The following is a 16,388-nucleotide window of genomic DNA, read 5'->3' on the forward strand; positions in this document are numbered from 1 at the left end:
TAATGGCGGTATTTCCTCCGAATCCTTTGGAACCGACTTTCTATCCCCTCCAGTTTTTCGAGAGCGGATTCCCTCTCAGCAACGGCTTGATCCTTGTCGGCCTCGGCAAGCTCTCTCTCAGACACGGCCTTCCCCAGAGCTACTGATACTTCAGCTTTCTCAGCCAATATACGGCCCTTATCACTCAGAACTCGATCTTTGTCGGCTAGGGCTGCGTCTCTCTTCGCGAAAGCTGTTTTCTTTGCTGCAAGAGCCGCATCCCTCTCAGCTAGGGCTGCGTCTCTCTCGACAAGAGCTGTGCTCTTTGCTGCCAAAGCCGCGTCCCTCTCAGCCAAAACTGCATCCTTCTCGGCAGCCAAGCGAGTTTTTTCAATGACCAAGGCTTCTTTAGTGAGGACCGCCGAGTTAAGGTCTGCGACAAGGGTTAACTTCTCGTCCTTCAAAGAATCCAGTTCCCTAGAAAGGCGTTCCACTTCTTGACGGGTGCTGACCGACTCAGTGGGCAATGGCACCCGTCCAGTGTCGGGAGCTACCTCATCCCCCCGGTTTCAGAGGAAAGGCTGGGAACACGGTTGGGGCTAGCCTCGGGAACTCTGGCCCTGGTTTGAAGAACCCTATATCTCTCTTTCAAATCGGACAATTCTTGGGTCAGACCGGCAATGACCTCATCTTGAGACACTACTGTGTGCTCAAGTCGGCTGATCTTGGGACGAAGAACGGTTTCTACGTCGGGGTTGGCGTGCATGTGCTCCAGAAAGTTGGACCAGGCTGCAACGAATCGAAGTGAATCCTGGAGCGAAGAAAATGATGAGAAATGACCAGAGGAAAGAAGGAGCAGTTATCAATAGAAAGCGAAAAAAAAAAAAAAAAAAAAAAAAAAAAAAAAAAAAAAAAAAAAAAAAGGGTACCGTTATTTGGGACTCAATGATATCCTGGGCAAACTTGAAAGGTGTAGTCTTCCCGATGTCGTCAAAAAGTCTGTTGGGAAGAACAGAGGCCAGCGCTTCCAGAGGGTCGCCAAGCAGGCAGATGCCTAAGAAGTCAAACCCGGCCCCCGAAGTACTCGGAATAGGCATTTCTCCCAAAGGCCTGTCCTCGGGAGCATCTACACTCGGATCTAAAGGCGTGCGTCGGCCGAGTTCTTCACCTTGGGAACCACCCTCGGCTCCTGAGGCTGAGTTTTCCGCTCTGGTACCGAGAAAGATCGCCTCAGTGGTCTCCTCCTTGCACATATGAGCTTCAGGGGCAAGCGGAGGTTCTCGAGAGGGCTCGCTTCCCACTCGAGTCCCACCTGTCGGGCTAAGGGGAGAAAGGGGCTCACCCCGCCATGTAAACTTCGAGAGACCGAAGTTTTGGGCAGCGAGGGATATCTCGTTAAGTAAGAAATCGTCCCCCTCCTCCACCTAGGGCCTTTTGGAAGCCCTGCCTTTCTGAAGACCGTCGGCCTTGCGTTTGGTCCCGACACCCTTGCGAAGGCGTGTGGAGTCAGGGAGAGCGGTCTGGCGGACCTCGGGGTCTCAACTCTGGCCGGGAACCTCTGGCGGAGTGACGTCCCTCTGGACCTCAGCATCCGATACTTCCTTTCGGGAGACCTCATTTGATCCTCCCGCCGAGTCGGCCCTTGCAGCCGGAGGGGAATCCGGTATACCCATCTCAATCACCACCCCCCAACTTCTCAGAATAAGGGAGCCTCAGGCACAACAACGGCCCCTGAGTCTGTAGCAATAGCAGTGTCATGCCCCAGAGTCTGGGGGGCTTCACGCGTCCTTCTTTCCCGAGAGGGAGAGGCGACGCTTGGGGCCGCACGGACGCCCTCGACGCTGGTAGCCCATGAGGGGGGCTTCCGAGTTTGTGATTTCCCTCTCTGAGCGGCGGGTGGGATAGGTGTCGTTGAGGCCTTGCTCTTCATAAACTTGGGCTTCCCAGCCCTGGTTAGCGGGACCTTATTCTCGGGAATCTTGTAGCCCAAGTGATCATTCAATGACTTGACGGTGACGATCACGTCAAAGTCATTCTCCACTTTGTGATGCCGATTACAAAAGTCGATCATCCGGGTCACCTCTTCTTCTCAGCATCGGAGATCTCGGGGGGGTTCACCAGGTTACCATCCAGAGCCCTCCATTCCCAACTAATTCTCTGAGACTCGGCGATCTTCATTGATCTGGGGCATTCCCATTCGCCGGATACTCAAGAAACTTGTTTTTCCCAATCTTTGTTGTTTGAATAGATGGGTTTCAGAAATATAAATGATGGACCTTGTCGGGTCCGCAGCTTTACGACCCCCTCGGAGTCCATAGCCTACCGGTATACATTCATAAATTAGGGGATCGACATCCGAGAACCGATCACGGTCCTCCAAAGTATGAATGAGTCGAAGAGATACCTCCACGAGTTCGGGAAAATTTGACTCGGAGCTACCTTTAAGTGAAGCAGAAATTCTCGGGCAATGTCCAGAAACGGGAGCCTCAACCCCACCATGAACATCCTCTCGAAGAGGGTAATATCACCACCGCCCGGGATGCTCAACACGGATGAGTCCTGGAAGTGAAGACGAACCGAGCTGCGGATGTCGTAGTTCACACGCAGGACCCATTCATTCTGCACCGAGAAGAGGGAGACGTGTCGGTTCTCAAGAGGGATGAGCACTACGGGGGGGTCCCCGAGAATGCCCTCTTCGTCCTGACCGGCTACATTTTCTGCGACCGCATGGGCAGGCACTGATGAGGTGCCGGCTTTGCTCTTAGGAGGCATTTTGAGAGAGTGTTGGGAGCACCGGCGGAGGAACGGGAAGAGCGAAAGAGGAAGGAGAAAAGTAAAAGATAAAAATGAGGAGAAAAGTGAAAAATAAAGGTGAGGTGAAGGCTTTTTATAGGGCTCGCGGTGACGGGGGATTGCCGGTGCCCTCGACCTGAAGCCCAAGAGGACCACTGTGGGGGAAACAGTTCCCACTACCGGAAACCCGATCACTCGGTTGACAGATTTCATTTGGATATTGAAGCGACAGCTATAATTACCATTTCGAGCGTGGCAGTCGACGCGTCAGGCGCTTTAAATGCTGGTGGCATGGCGGCAAACGTTTGAATTTCAAATTCAAAATAATAATAAAGCGCATTTTTGAGAGGGCGCCAGCTGCCTCCCTCAGCAGGCATAATCCAGCAAGGCCGAGGCGCTCAGCCTGTCGGTGGGAGGAAATGCGGTCGGGAGCAATTCTCGCCTCTAAAAAAAAAAAACAAAATTTCGTCCCTTGATATGAGACAAAAGAATTGGAGGGTAACTGTTGATAAAATCACCTTCCCGAGAGGAGAGGGTCCCGACCAAGGAGGTCCGAGCGGAAGGTGTCGGATGAAGCACTGTTGATAAAATCACCTTACCGAGAGGGTGAGGCACCGACCAAGGAGGTCCGAGTGGGAGGTGTCGAACGCTTCATTAACCGACAAATAGTAATGATGACGATACTAATGAAGGAGTGCAGTTAGGTGGCCGAACCCCTGAAAATCTGGGATTTACTAAAATTCCATGCTCCGTCATTAAAGAGTCCACCTGCCCGTCACTGTTGGAAGTGTACCTGAACTCTGTTCACGCACAGGGAGTCGACGTCCCCTAAAAGCCGGGATATTCCTACCTAACCGTGAGGACAGCTGCCTATAAATAGCAAGACCCAGGTATTAAGTTTTTTTTTTTTGGGTTCTGAGAAGTTCATCTGGATCCACTCTCTCTCTCTCTCTCTCTCTCTCTCTCTCTCTCTAAAACACTTCATCTAACTTGGGCGTCGGAGGAGGACCGCTAGGGGAGCCCACAGTGTGTCCTTTGATTTTTGTAGGTCACTCGGCTGTACCCTCCAACCACAGCTTCCACGTCACCGGCCGGAATCTCCATCAACAAGTTGGAAATCAAAAGAGATGAAGAACATGAAGAACACATGTTTTCCGATCCTGGAAGGATTCTACGTCCTCTTTTAGTTTTTGTGAATTTGATTAAGGTTGAAAGGACATAGAACCGCGGATTACACGTTCCGACCTCTCATGCGCAAAGGAACGATGGACGATAGATGTTCCCGAACCTGCGATCTGGGAAAACCTCTTCAACCGATCTGGAAAGACGAAGTCTCCTAGATCCCAAAATCCCGTTCCTGGGGGAGACTTTGCTGCCCTCAATCTTCGGTCCAGGCACAGCTCCATTCATGTTGGAGTCTCTGCTACCGCCAGTGGGCCACTCAGGTTGATTGACGCCGAGAAACACAGACTCGAAGCTGATGCTGATGCCGACGCTCTTGAATAGATGAGTGGTAGAACCATCAGAGGAAGGTATTCTTTTCTGACGAAGGAGTCACAGAATTGACAAGGGGAGATATTCCCTCTGGGGAAGAAGGAGCGAAGTTGGTTGAATTTTTTTTTTTCAAGAAAGCCGGTATATATAGGAAAAAGAGCAATAAATGCGCCAGCTTGTCACGCCTACCCGAGAATTGAAGCGACTGTCCTATTTAATGGTTGTCACACGTGCCCTAGGAGCTGAACCGACGCTCTTCAATCAGCCGCCTTCTAGATTTTTTATGTGCATTTAAAGCGGTGCCTCAAATTCCCGAACTTGGGATATGAGGCGTCGCTCATCATAATTTTACACACTATATACTCTCTAGAATTATATTGGCATTCTTTAACATTACCTGCTGACTTCGGCATCGGAGTGAAATTGTCGGGCTTCCCTCAACGCAGTGTTTGTTATTTTTGCAAATTATGAAGAAAAAAGCGAATCACAAGTCAACACATCACCAAACCGAAAAATTGCATCAACAATGTGGCTTACTTTTAAAATTACCAATGAATCGAAATTCAATAGTGATCCATCTTAATTCTAAAGGTGATTTTAAGAATCACATCAATTTGGGAGGATAAAAAGATGGTCTCTAACATTACTCTTACCTCAATATCTTGATTTTTTTAGAAGGAACAAAAAAATTGTTTAGATAGAAAAAGGGCGGAGAACCTAGAGTAATGCTAAAAGTCCCTTTTGTGTCCCACAAAAAATAATGTGGCTTTTAAAATTACAATTTGATCAAAATTCAATAAAAATATATCTCAAATCAAATGATAATTTTAAAAACTACATCATGTTTGGAGAGACAAAAAAAAAAAAAAAAAAAAAAAAAAAAGAGAAATGCTAGAGGTACTTAGAAACCTTTACAAAAAGAGGCTTACAAACTGAAGTAGAATCTACGTGGCATTTCATCAATTAAAAAACTCAGATACGTAGGATTCCAAGTAAGATTGTGTTTCATCAATTAAAAAACATAGACAGGTAGGATGGAGTCCGGTTGAGCTAAGCACACCGGCCGGAAACCCACCATCTCCATCCTCCCACTACCGCAGTCTAGCCTATTGCAAGAAACCCACCACATCGGAAGACACATGCACCTAACCCACCGGAAGACAGCAAATTGCAACTGCCAAAATACCTATCCACTCAAATACCCAAAAACAAACCCACCCCTGAAAATCCAAATCCAAAGCACCACTGCACCGGCATCAGCCAAATCGCAGAGCTACCAACCTCCGCACCGCCTCCCTGTGGCGTTGACCCACGGTAAAGGACGCCGGCAGCACTGCAAAAGCCCACGTCGCCGATCTGTGCCTCGCCACCTTCCACCGAGCCGGCCCTGTCGCGCGCATATGCCACCCTCTCCGGTGAAAGCGTCGACAGAGATGGTAAAGGGAGAGGGGATCGAGTCGGCAACCCACCCGGGGGGGGGGGGGGGGGCGGGCTTCGAATCCGAGGCGCGTCCATTCCCGAAGGCCATGGACGACCGCCACTGGAGCTCGGGAGAGGGGAGAATGGCCGGGAGAGGGGATAACGGCCGGTGAAAGGGAGAACGGCCAGCATGCTGGATTTCTTGGGCTGGCGAGAGGGGAGAACGGCCACGGCCACAGAGATCCGGCGACACAAAGCCGCAGCGACCACCGGCAAGCTCCCGCAGGAGGACCGGCCGTCCGGCGACGAGGAAGAGATCTGGCAACAGAGAGGCTCGGTGCTTTCTTGAAAGAACAATGAAGTTTTTTTTTAAATAAAAAATAAAAAACCAAGAATGACGTCAAAATGCCACAGACTCTACCTCAGTTTGTAAATCTTCCTTTGTAAAGGTTTGTAAGTACATGTAGCATTTCTCTTAAAAAAAACTTCTAACATTACTCATTTTGGTACCCCTTCGAGTCCTCCCTTTACGGAAAAAGAGTGGGAACAACACTAAATAAAGAAAAAAGAAGGGTCATTAGAGAGGTACGCAATTATTAACGGTAAGGAATATAATAGTAGTGGGTTTAATGGTGGAACTAAATAATAGTTGGGACAACTATAATAAGCTTTTTGTTAGAATGGCTAAAGGGATCCAATAGTTGTTTAGAATATGTTTGGGTGAGAAAAAATTTTCAAATACTGTTTTTCAAATATCAAATTCTATTAAAATTTTACCAAACTTTTTTTAATTTTGACTTAGATTTTCTAAACCATCCACACATAATTTCAAAAAACAATTTTTTTCGGTATTTGCAAAGTTTCAAAGAATCGCACATCGAAACGAGCCCCACTATAAAAGGGAAGCCTAACTTGTAAAAAAGCGGTATGAAAATAGATAGACTTGAAGTCATTTCTTGTAATTAGAGATTCGGGCATCTCGAATAGCCCATTTACATTCAATACAATTAATTCATTTTCTGTCAATTCCATCTCATATTCTTATGCAATCCAAAATTACATTCCATTTGTTCAATCGACCATTTACAATATAGAAAATACTGTTGTCATGGACATTTTATGGGAGACATATGGAGTGCAGACTAGAAACAAAACACAAACATACAGCCACCACGTATCAAATAAAAGCAGACACAAAAGGATTGAGGTTCCTATACTTTCAAGTCTCAAACATTTATTTTAAACAATTTTGACTCATGCAATGTGAGACTATTTTGAAGCTGGCTGGCAAGCTTCCAAAGGAGCCCCACACAGTCCTGGATTATTTGCATAACTGTCTGCTGTAATATTTGAAGCATTGCTAAACCTTGGGACTGGCCCTGTCAAAAGATTGTTCGCCACACTGAATGTTCTAATCCTACCAAGCAGACCCAGTTCCGCAGGAATCTGACCTGACAACCTGTTATGATCGAGTTTAAGGACATTCAAATAAGAACAATTCGAAAGGCTCACTGGGATCTGCCCCGAGAAATTGTTAGATGAGAGATCAAGAGTTGTCACAAACTTAAGAATTGTGGAGATATCTTGGGGGATATTTCCAAACAGTTTGTTGTTTGAAAGATCTAAGCCCGTTAAACTCGAGCAATTCTCAAGACCACGAGGAAACTGGCCCTTTAGTCCCATATCCGAAAGCCGAATATTTAAAACCCTGTTCTCGTCCGGGTGCCAACACTCGATCCCCGTAAATTTGCAGATGAATCCTTCAGTATTGTTGCTGAAATCCCATGAAGAGTTCAAGTAACCATAAGGATCTTCAAGTGAATCCTTTACTCTTCTCAGGCAATAAATGTCAGTCTCGGTACCGTAGCTCAAACTAAGCATTAATATCCAAAGAGAAACACCGGTAAGGACGACACTAAGAGGTTGGCAATTCATAACCATCTTCATCAAGTTTCCCAGCAAAACAACGAGGAGGTACAGATTAAAGAAAATCGGTTATAGATTACAACATAACGCATATAAACTGCTCCAAATTAATACGGAACCAGAAACACCATAGCCTGAGACAAAATTCAACACAAACGCAAGAAAATAAAAACCCAATTCAGCTTTCTACAGAGACTCAAGCACACCCAGAAGAGAAAACGCACCCAAAAAAAATCCAAATTCACACAGGGGCAACAAATATACTAGGAAATCCAAAAGGTTGAGCTATCCAAAAGAAAGAAAAAACAAGTAAACAAAAGCGAGTTTTTTAGAGAAATCAAAAACTAACCTGAGATTTTGCTAATTCAGGAGCCGGAAAGGTAAACGAAACCATGAAAGGGTTGTTGAAATGTCACAGGGCGTTGGTGATTGCGGGCTAAACAGAACTGTTGAAGTCAAGAACTGGAGATATGTGAAGAAGAAGATAGAAGTGGAGTATGATGGTTGTGCATGAAGCCACGTGGCTGAAAATGGGTGGAGCTATTTTGGTGTTAGGCAGCTAGGTGTCTAGCTAGGTGTCTATACGGTGCGTTTGAGGGTAGTAAGCTCCTGTGGCGTTTTATCCCTTTAAGTTGCCGTTTTATACTATTGTCGTTTTTTACTCTTCATGGTGCGTTTTGGCCTGAGCTGTTTTAGGGATGTATATAACCCACAGCTAGCACAGTATCGAGTAGCTTTTGAATTGTATTCAGCAGACACTCGGAGGTTCTGGCATCCTCGAAATTGCCGAAGTTTATGTTTACCAGTTTAATGAATTAATTCTTTATAATTCCTTTTCTCTATTTTCCTTTATTCTTCCCAAAAATTCCTAAACAGAAAGAACATGTTACATGAAACAACGACAAATTTATATGGGAAAGTGAAAAAAAAATAACCCGTTTAATATTCAACAAGGCCATGGTAGGTATTTTCAAAGCCAGTACTAGAGCGAAAATTCAAAAGGTAAAGAAAAAAAAGTATCACACCTCAATCAAGCGAGTGTGAACTGGGGATAATTTTGGCAGAAAAAAATTGAAAATTTCGTTTACAGTTTACAAGAAGCGAGTCGAGGAGGAGAGAGGCTCAGCGGGTCAAAGAAGGAAGGCTACTTTTGTCAAAGTTCCATAGACGACCATTTAAGTGGTTGCTTGACTTGGCTTTTGCTGAAAATAAGGAAAGACTTGGATTTCTAACTTAAAAAAAAGTGTGATTTAAAAATAATAATTTTAAAATATGTAATTTAAAAAAATTATATTTAAAATGGAGTTAAATTTTTGATAAAATTGTATTTTGATGTCTAAAATTGCAGGTTAAATTATAAAATTTTGTGTTTTTAAAAAAATATTTTCGTAACTGCGATTTGAAAAACAGTTTTTACATTTTCAAATCGTATTTTTTTTTTAAAACCTAATTCTTAAATGATTTATTTTTTGTAATTTGGTTTAAAATTATATTTTTTGCCTATAAAATCGCAATTTCAAACGTACTCTAAAAAAAAAAAGACAACCACAATAAATAATACCAAAAAGAAAGAAAGAAAGAAAAAATCAAAATTTGGGGATAAAAGGTATAGGATGAAAGGGCAAAATTTTACTATCAAAATCTTCGAAGTACAACTTCGTTGCCGTCCTTGCGCTGAAAATGAAAAATAAATTCACTTCACTCCCTCCATTTTTAAATCTTAAAATAGACTTCTTTAGTAAACGTCGGTCAATGTCACATCAGATTAAATAATACTTTTTTATTTTATTAAAAAATTTAAAAGGAAAGTATAGTGTGTTTGAAAATTGAATTTTTTGAACTTAAATAGAATTCTGATTTATTGCGCGAATTTCGAAATTTGACTTTGTGAAACAAAATTTAAAAAAAAAAATTTGAAAAAGTTAAATAAAAAATAATTTATTTTTGAAAAAAATAGAGATGAATAAAGAAGAATTCTGATTCAACTCTGTTGACAAACAGACCATAATAGAAATTTTAAAAATAAAAAAGAGAATGAGGAGTGATCTCTTGCATCCCCAAGGGGGTGGCCACCCCAACTTTGGTGCAGCTAATGAAAACATTTACAATTGTGAATTGGCTTAAAAAATTGTATGTTTCCCAAAATTCACTATTTTGCCTGCAGTTTAGAAACATGAATTTTATTTGGTTTTTAAAGTGTTATTTTTCTTAATCGCAAATGCAATTTTGTTCAAACCCATGTTTTTGGCTTACAAAATTGTAGAACCAAACACACCCGAAAAATTGGACACCTAGGATTTCAAGGGATATTTTGATATGGAAAAGGTTTTATTTCCTTGGTGGCTGCATAAAAAATTATGAAACTATTGTCATTTGGTAAGCATTCCCACTCTTTATATATATATATATATTATATGATGCCAATAATATTTGCAATTTGGGGCTTTTTGCTACTGATTCTATGTTATGGAAGCATTGGCAGGACCACGATGGGGGAAGTATGTTGTTGGGCCACTTCAATTTGGGATATGCTATGGCGCAGTTATTGCTGGTGTTCTTCTTGGAGGGCAGAGCCTTAAGGTCAGTTGTGTCTCTTTGTCCGTTAAGCCCTTTCAGCCATCTCAAATAATATGCCTAATTAAAATTTAAACAGCTTAATTCCTTAAAGAAATGAGTAATGATGCATTAGTTTTATAGCAAAAAATACAAAAATAAAAATAAAAATAAAAAAATAAAAAAATTCTTCATCCTGCTAGCCACTTTTGTCCATTAAGCCCTTTCAGCCATCTCAAATAATATGCCTAATTAAAATTTAAACAGCTTGATTCCTTAAAGAAATGAGTAATGATGCATTGGTTTTATAGCAAAAAATAGAAAAATTAAAAAAAGAAATTCTTCATCCTGCTAGCCACTTTTTTGCTAAAGAATTGGCTAGGGCAACATTGCTAAGCAATTTGCTGAGCATTGTAACTCAACAATGCATAAGATACGGTAACACTTCAAAAAACAGAAGGTTTAGTGTTACTTGAATAGTGTCGTTTATTGGCAAAAAAACGACAGTATTCATTTAGCACCATTGAATAGTATCATTTACAAAACGACAATAAACATAAGGTCGAGACTCTAAATTAACGTCATTTACTATTTAAATGACACTAATTAAAAGCACATGAACTCAGACAGCACTAACACTTAATGAAAAGTACACTAAATAGTTATATATAAAACATTTATTTTGGATGATATATATATATACATACACTTGACAGGACTTTCCAAGAACGCTCCCAACAGGGACTATTCTGTAAATGGCTCCGAAGAGAATCGTGTTTTTGGTGCTATTAATACTATTTCGATCATTGTTACGACATATGCGTGTGGAATTATTCCTGAAATACAGGTATATCTCATTAGACTCATTTGTTGCTAGCTAAGACAATTTCTTGAAAAAAGAATTGGGAATTCCTATCTTATCCTTCTCTCTCTCTCTCTCCCTCTCTCTCTCTCTCTCCTTTTTTATTTTTGTTGGGTTTCACATATAATCAACAAACTTTAACTCAACAAATTAATTTTCGTTAAAATTTTTGTGGAAAATACATTTAACCCCAAGTATACATGCTTTTTCAATTTTACTTCCGATGTTTAAACAGTGACAATGAATTTTCAAAGTTTTTGACTTTTACAATATTGTTCGTCTGTTAACCATTTTTCCTTTCTCATTGCACGTGAGTTTTTAGTAGATGAAAAGTTGAAAATGCTCCTATTTTTTCATTAAAAGAAAATGGGATTGATTCGGCTACACTTAAACCGCCAAATGAGAGTGGCTGGCTACTCCCAAAATTTAAGGAAAATAGGAGTATTGTGAAATTTTAATCTAATGAAAACCTACGTGAGATGCATGTGAGTCATTTTTCATATTCGTTAACATTGCAAATTTTTCAAAACTTCGGGGGGCTCTATTACTACTTTTTAGACATTTGAGGCAAGAGCAAAAAAAATGTGTATTTTTTCCTTAAAATTTGGAGAAAGTACACATACCATTGAACTATCATATACCACACCCCCCCCCCCCCCCCCCCTCAAACTTTCAATTAAAGCAATATTCTCTCAAGCTACCTGAAAATTAGAATGTGCTACTTTGGTCCCAAAACGGACAAAAATATTTGAAACAAAAATTGACTTAAATTTGTTTCATTTGCAGGCAACTATAGCTCCTCCGGTCAAAGGAAAGATGTTCAAAGGTTTATGCGTCTGCTATGCTGTTATATTCACAACTTTTTTCAGCGTTGCAATCTCCGGGAATTGGGCATTTGGCAATGAAGCTATGGGGACAGTTCTTGCAAATTTTATGGGTAATCAAAAGCCTTTGCTGCCAACTTGGTTTCTCTTGATGACCAATGTTTTCACTGTCATCCAAATATCGGCTGTCACAGTGGTAAGTCCAACGACTCATCACTATATAGCCTAACAATTCCTGAAGATTATATGTCCTCTATGACGAGGCATCATGGAGATCATCTGGATTCACTTAGCGGTGGCAATTTGCGTTTGTCTAATCGTGTAAAGTCATAGATATAACCCATCAATTTAATTAAACGGATCATATTTTTCATCCCTATTTAACCTACTAAGTTCATGTCGAATTTGCAAATAGTATAAAAATTTGTCAACCTTGAATGTCATGTGTTGCGTTCGGATTGTGTCAAACTATGGATATAAAATTATATAGACCCATTTTATTAAACAAGTCATACCCAGCCCCCATCTCTAACCTCTTAATTTTGTGTTAATTTCATATCAGGTTTATGGGTAATGTCAAAAATTGTTACCCTGAATGTTGTATGTCGTGTTTGAGTTGTGTCGAAGCATAAGTACTATAAGACTATATAGGTTAACCTTAATCCCACCTATTTTATTAAAAGGGTAATATCCCCAATTCCTAACTTATTAATTTCACGTCAAGTTTCTTTCGGGTTTAATTGGCGGAGAGTGTAAAAAATTATCAGTTCGGAATATTACATGTTGAGTTCAGGTCGTGTCGAAGTATGAATATAAGACTATATAAGTCAACTCGATTTAATCCAACCTATTTAATTAAACAGATCAGACTATACAAATCCTAATCTACTAATTTCGTATCAAATTCACAAATCGTGTAAAAAATTAAAAGTCACACTTGTTATGCTGCAGGTATACTTGCAACCAACAAATGAAGTGTTCGAAAAGTTATTTGCAGACCCCAACGTGGATCAGTTTTCCATTCGTAACGTCGTACCTAGGTTGTTTTCCCGATCGATGTCAGTGATCGTCGGTACACTTTTTGCGGCAATGCTACCTATCTTTGGAGATATAATGGCAATTTTGGGGGCATTTGGTTTCATTCCTCTGGATCTAATTTTCCCAATAGTTTTCTACAATGTGACCTTCAAGCCCTCAAAGCGTGGCCTTGTTTTTTGGGCCAACACATTGATTGCTGTAGCAGCCTCAGCGTTATCCGCGGTGGGTGCAGTTGCATCAGTTCGACAAACCGTTCTTGATGCCAAAACATATCGTTTGTTTGCCAACATATAAAAATATATTATATGTAAGCAGATCTTTAGTACAAGAACCAGGAACATGTACAATATTTCAACAATGGAATATGATTGGAGAATGAATAACAGGAAGAGAAATCCATTCAATACGAGCATTCACATCTGGCTTAATAAATATTTGTTTAAAATTATGTACAAAATGTCTTTTTATTTATTTATTTTATCTACTCATTTTATTCAAAGCGTCGACATCCGGCTAAACATTTCGACTCTTCTATTTAAAAATGTTTTCTTCGTCTATTTTTACTATTTTCAAAGAATAGAGTGAATCAGATTGATTTTTTTATTATTATTATTAATTCAACTTATGTATTATTGAGTTACACTGCTTTGCAAATTTGCTTAGCATTGTAGCAACTAGTAAAATTTTTAATTAAAGTGGCTAGCAAAACAGGAAGCTTTTTTTTTTGGTATTTTTTATTATAGGATTAGCTAAAAATAAACAAAAATGGCATATTCTCATCTATCAAAAAGTAGCATAGTTGTACAATATCTATGACTTCAAAATGTTAAGAGTATTTTGGATATTCTCTCTATATTAAGTCTTTATTCTATTTCCTCATTGGTTTATTATCTTTCTTTTTTAGTCTAGGTTTTCTTTTTCGCCACTCCTTAATAAATAGTACTCATTATAATACAATTTCATTCACATTCAAATAGTAAAGATGTATCCCTAACGGTTTTCATTAGTCTCTTTCTCTCTCTGCTTCCACTTTCTCTCTCACTTTTATATATTCTATGATAATTTTTTTTAATAATACACTGAACTACGTTCAACCATACCCATAATAATAAAAAACAGGAGATTTCTTCTTTCACCCTTGCCCCCTCTCTCTCTAAAAAAAAAAAAAAAAAAAAAAAAAAAAAAAAAAAAAAAAAAAAAAACCAAACAAGTGTACGAAAAATGGTGATATGCTCCCTAGAGCAATAGGATCTTTGAGGAGCCTGTTTGTTACAAAATAAGGGGTAAAATTATCTAAAAAATTGAAATGATAATTTTGCCTTTTATTTTATAACTAGCAGGGACAACCAACCATTTTCTGTAAATTTAGAGAATAAAACTACTTTTTACTTCACTTATCTAAAAACACTCCACAATAACTTCTCTTAATTTTTTTCTAAATCATTAAAATATGTATATATATAAATTTTTTTTTTTACTTTTTACTTTTTTTTTTTCTTTCATTTTATTTATGTTCTTTGTCTCTCTCTGACATTGGGAAACACTGTACTATTCCCAATGCTTAAGAAATTTGTAAGGAATCCACTACATGTGATTTATTTTTTAATATTTTTCTTATATTTAAAAAAAAAATTACTTATAAAATATCTATTACTAATACTCTAATAATCGGCTCTTCTTTGTTCTAAATGAAACGTAACGGAAAGCATCTGTTTCCCTCTCAAGAAGGTTAAATTTTCAGTTGTTTAATCTCAGTACCTTCAAGATTAGGGGTGTGCAGATTAATCGATTACCGCCTACCGAACCGCAACCGAACCGGCATCGATCGCCTACCGACTTAACCGACAAAATTCGGTTCGGTAGGCAGTCAGTTAAGCGGTTAACCGAATTACCGAACCGACTCGAATCGACAATTAGCCGACTAGTTAACCAAACCGCCTAACCGAAACGACGTCGTTTCAATTCTTCTTTTTGTTTTTTTTTTTTTGTAAAAAATAATAATAATAATAATAAAATATATATATATATTCATCACTTTCTCATTACCTAACCCCTCTCCATTCCATTTTATTTTTTGCTGAAATGGATTTTTTTTATGTAATTATGTTGTGTTTTCCACTTTTCCAGTTTTTTTTTTTTTTTTTTTTTTTTCTATTTTTATGTATTATTATTATTTTTTTAAAAAAAAAATTATGTAAAAATGACTCAAGGTTGACAAGGTATAAGAATATTCAATAATTTTCATATTCATTTGAAATTTTGAATGGGTCACTGGCATTGGCTTGTGGTGGACCATGGACTAGTGGTGTGGTGGTGCTGAGCCTGCTGGACAGCTTGGGCTACTAGCAAATACTGACAAATAAAGGCCTTAAAATTATTTTGGCCCATTAAAAAATGAGACCCAAATTAAAAAGGACCAAAAGGCCCATTTTAAGGCATAATATTGACCTAAACCGATTAACCGACCGCCTGAACCGACCATTAACCGATGCCTTAACCGACCGCCTTAACCGAGTTAATTATCGAGTTAACTGAAAACTTCGAAAATATTTCTTGTCGGTTAAATGTCGGTGAATTAACCGACTTAACCGACCAAATCGGTTAACCGAACCGACTTAGCCGATTTAACCGCCTACTGAATCGCTGCACACCCCTAATCACGATTACCCTATTGACGAGGTAAAAATAATAATAAAATAAAGAAATAAAGAAAGGTTTTTATTTATCGGTCAGAAAAGCAACTGAGCCTCTTATTTTATAGAGCGGATTTATTTGACTTCGATCAATTTGGAGTGTCACATCAAAACGCATAAAGCAAACGACAGTCGTAAACTACTCCTCCGTCGTTATTAATCCAATAACTTTTTAAAACAAAATTAAACTCGATATGGAGCAACATGAATTTGTACGTATATGGAGCATGAGTTTCAAAGGACTGGCAAAGCAGGTATGTAGGTTGTTCCGTTTACGATCTGTGAAGACATATGACCCGTTTAAGCTATACTCAAATACAACCCGTTTATTTTAACGGGTTGGGGCTCTTGACACGATATGACACGACACGGTAATTTCACGAGTCACCCGACACACCCATGAAACCCGTTTAACATAATGAATCGTATCGGGTCGACCCGTTTAGCTTAAACATGCCTGCTACGATCCATGGAGACATGTAACGCTGCAAAAAGATTAATATCTATATATATATATATATATATGCTGCCTCTCGAGTACTTTAGTTTTAGTAAAAATGGTTATTTGTTTGTTGAATAAAAATCATCATTTCAAGACGTTTTAGTCATGGTTAGGAGTGTTGAGTAGTTTGTAAGCTGTTATATATTTAGGAGTCTTATTGTTGATGGGTGGTGTAAGTCTATTTAATCAAGAATTGTAGCAAATATATTTAATCAAGAATCTACAGTGAAAAAAAAATTAAAATCAAATTTACACTAACTTATTATTACGATTATATTGCATCAATGATTTTTATTGTACATCCA

At 39.5% G+C, this 16,388-nt stretch overlaps 2 protein-coding genes across 3 annotated transcripts in view; one reads left to right on the forward strand and one right to left on the reverse strand.

Annotated features, from left to right (window-relative positions):
* LOC133879580 (GABA transporter 1-like) overlaps nucleotides 1-13,274 on the forward strand; it is a 124,083-nt gene extending 110,809 nt beyond the window's left edge. The window contains exons 3-4 of the mRNA XM_062318202.1: nucleotides 11,813-12,046; nucleotides 12,802-13,274. Coding sequence (XP_062174186.1) covers nucleotides 11,813-12,046; nucleotides 12,802-13,182 — 615 coding nt within the window. The 3' untranslated portion in view covers nucleotides 13,183-13,274. The remainder of the gene's footprint in view (nucleotides 1-11,812; nucleotides 12,047-12,801) is intronic.
* LOC133879581 (probably inactive leucine-rich repeat receptor-like protein kinase At5g48380) lies at nucleotides 6,724-8,111 on the reverse strand. 2 transcript variants are annotated; one of them, XM_062318203.1, is made up of 2 exons: nucleotides 7,961-8,111; nucleotides 6,724-7,626 (listed from the first exon to the last, which is right to left on the reverse strand). In XM_062318203.1, exons 1-2 carry the CDS (start codon nucleotides 8,003-8,005, stop codon nucleotides 6,955-6,957), a joined length of 717 nt encoding a protein of 238 aa, XP_062174187.1. In that variant the 5' UTR covers nucleotides 8,006-8,111; the 3' UTR covers nucleotides 6,724-6,954. The 2 variants fall into 2 exon arrangements, with proteins under 2 accessions (XP_062174187.1, XP_062174188.1); XM_062318204.1 differs by having other exon boundaries at nucleotides 6,724-7,745.
* Nucleotides 13,275-16,388: the final 3,114 nt, after the last annotated feature.

This window comes from Alnus glutinosa, chromosome 10 (assembly GCF_958979055.1).
Source record: "Alnus glutinosa chromosome 10, dhAlnGlut1.1, whole genome shotgun sequence".
In the NCBI taxonomy this organism is placed as follows: domain Eukaryota; kingdom Viridiplantae; phylum Streptophyta; class Magnoliopsida; order Fagales; family Betulaceae; genus Alnus; species Alnus glutinosa.

Coding starts and splice junctions, on each gene's coding strand:
- LOC133879581 (XM_062318203.1), bottom strand. CDS start 8,005: ATGGTTTCGTTTACCTTTCCGGCTCCTGAATTAGCAAAATCTCAG. Junction 7,627..7,960: donor CTGAATTAGCAAAATCTCAG/GTTAGTTTTTGA, acceptor AACTTGATGAAG/ATGGTTATGAATTGCCAACC.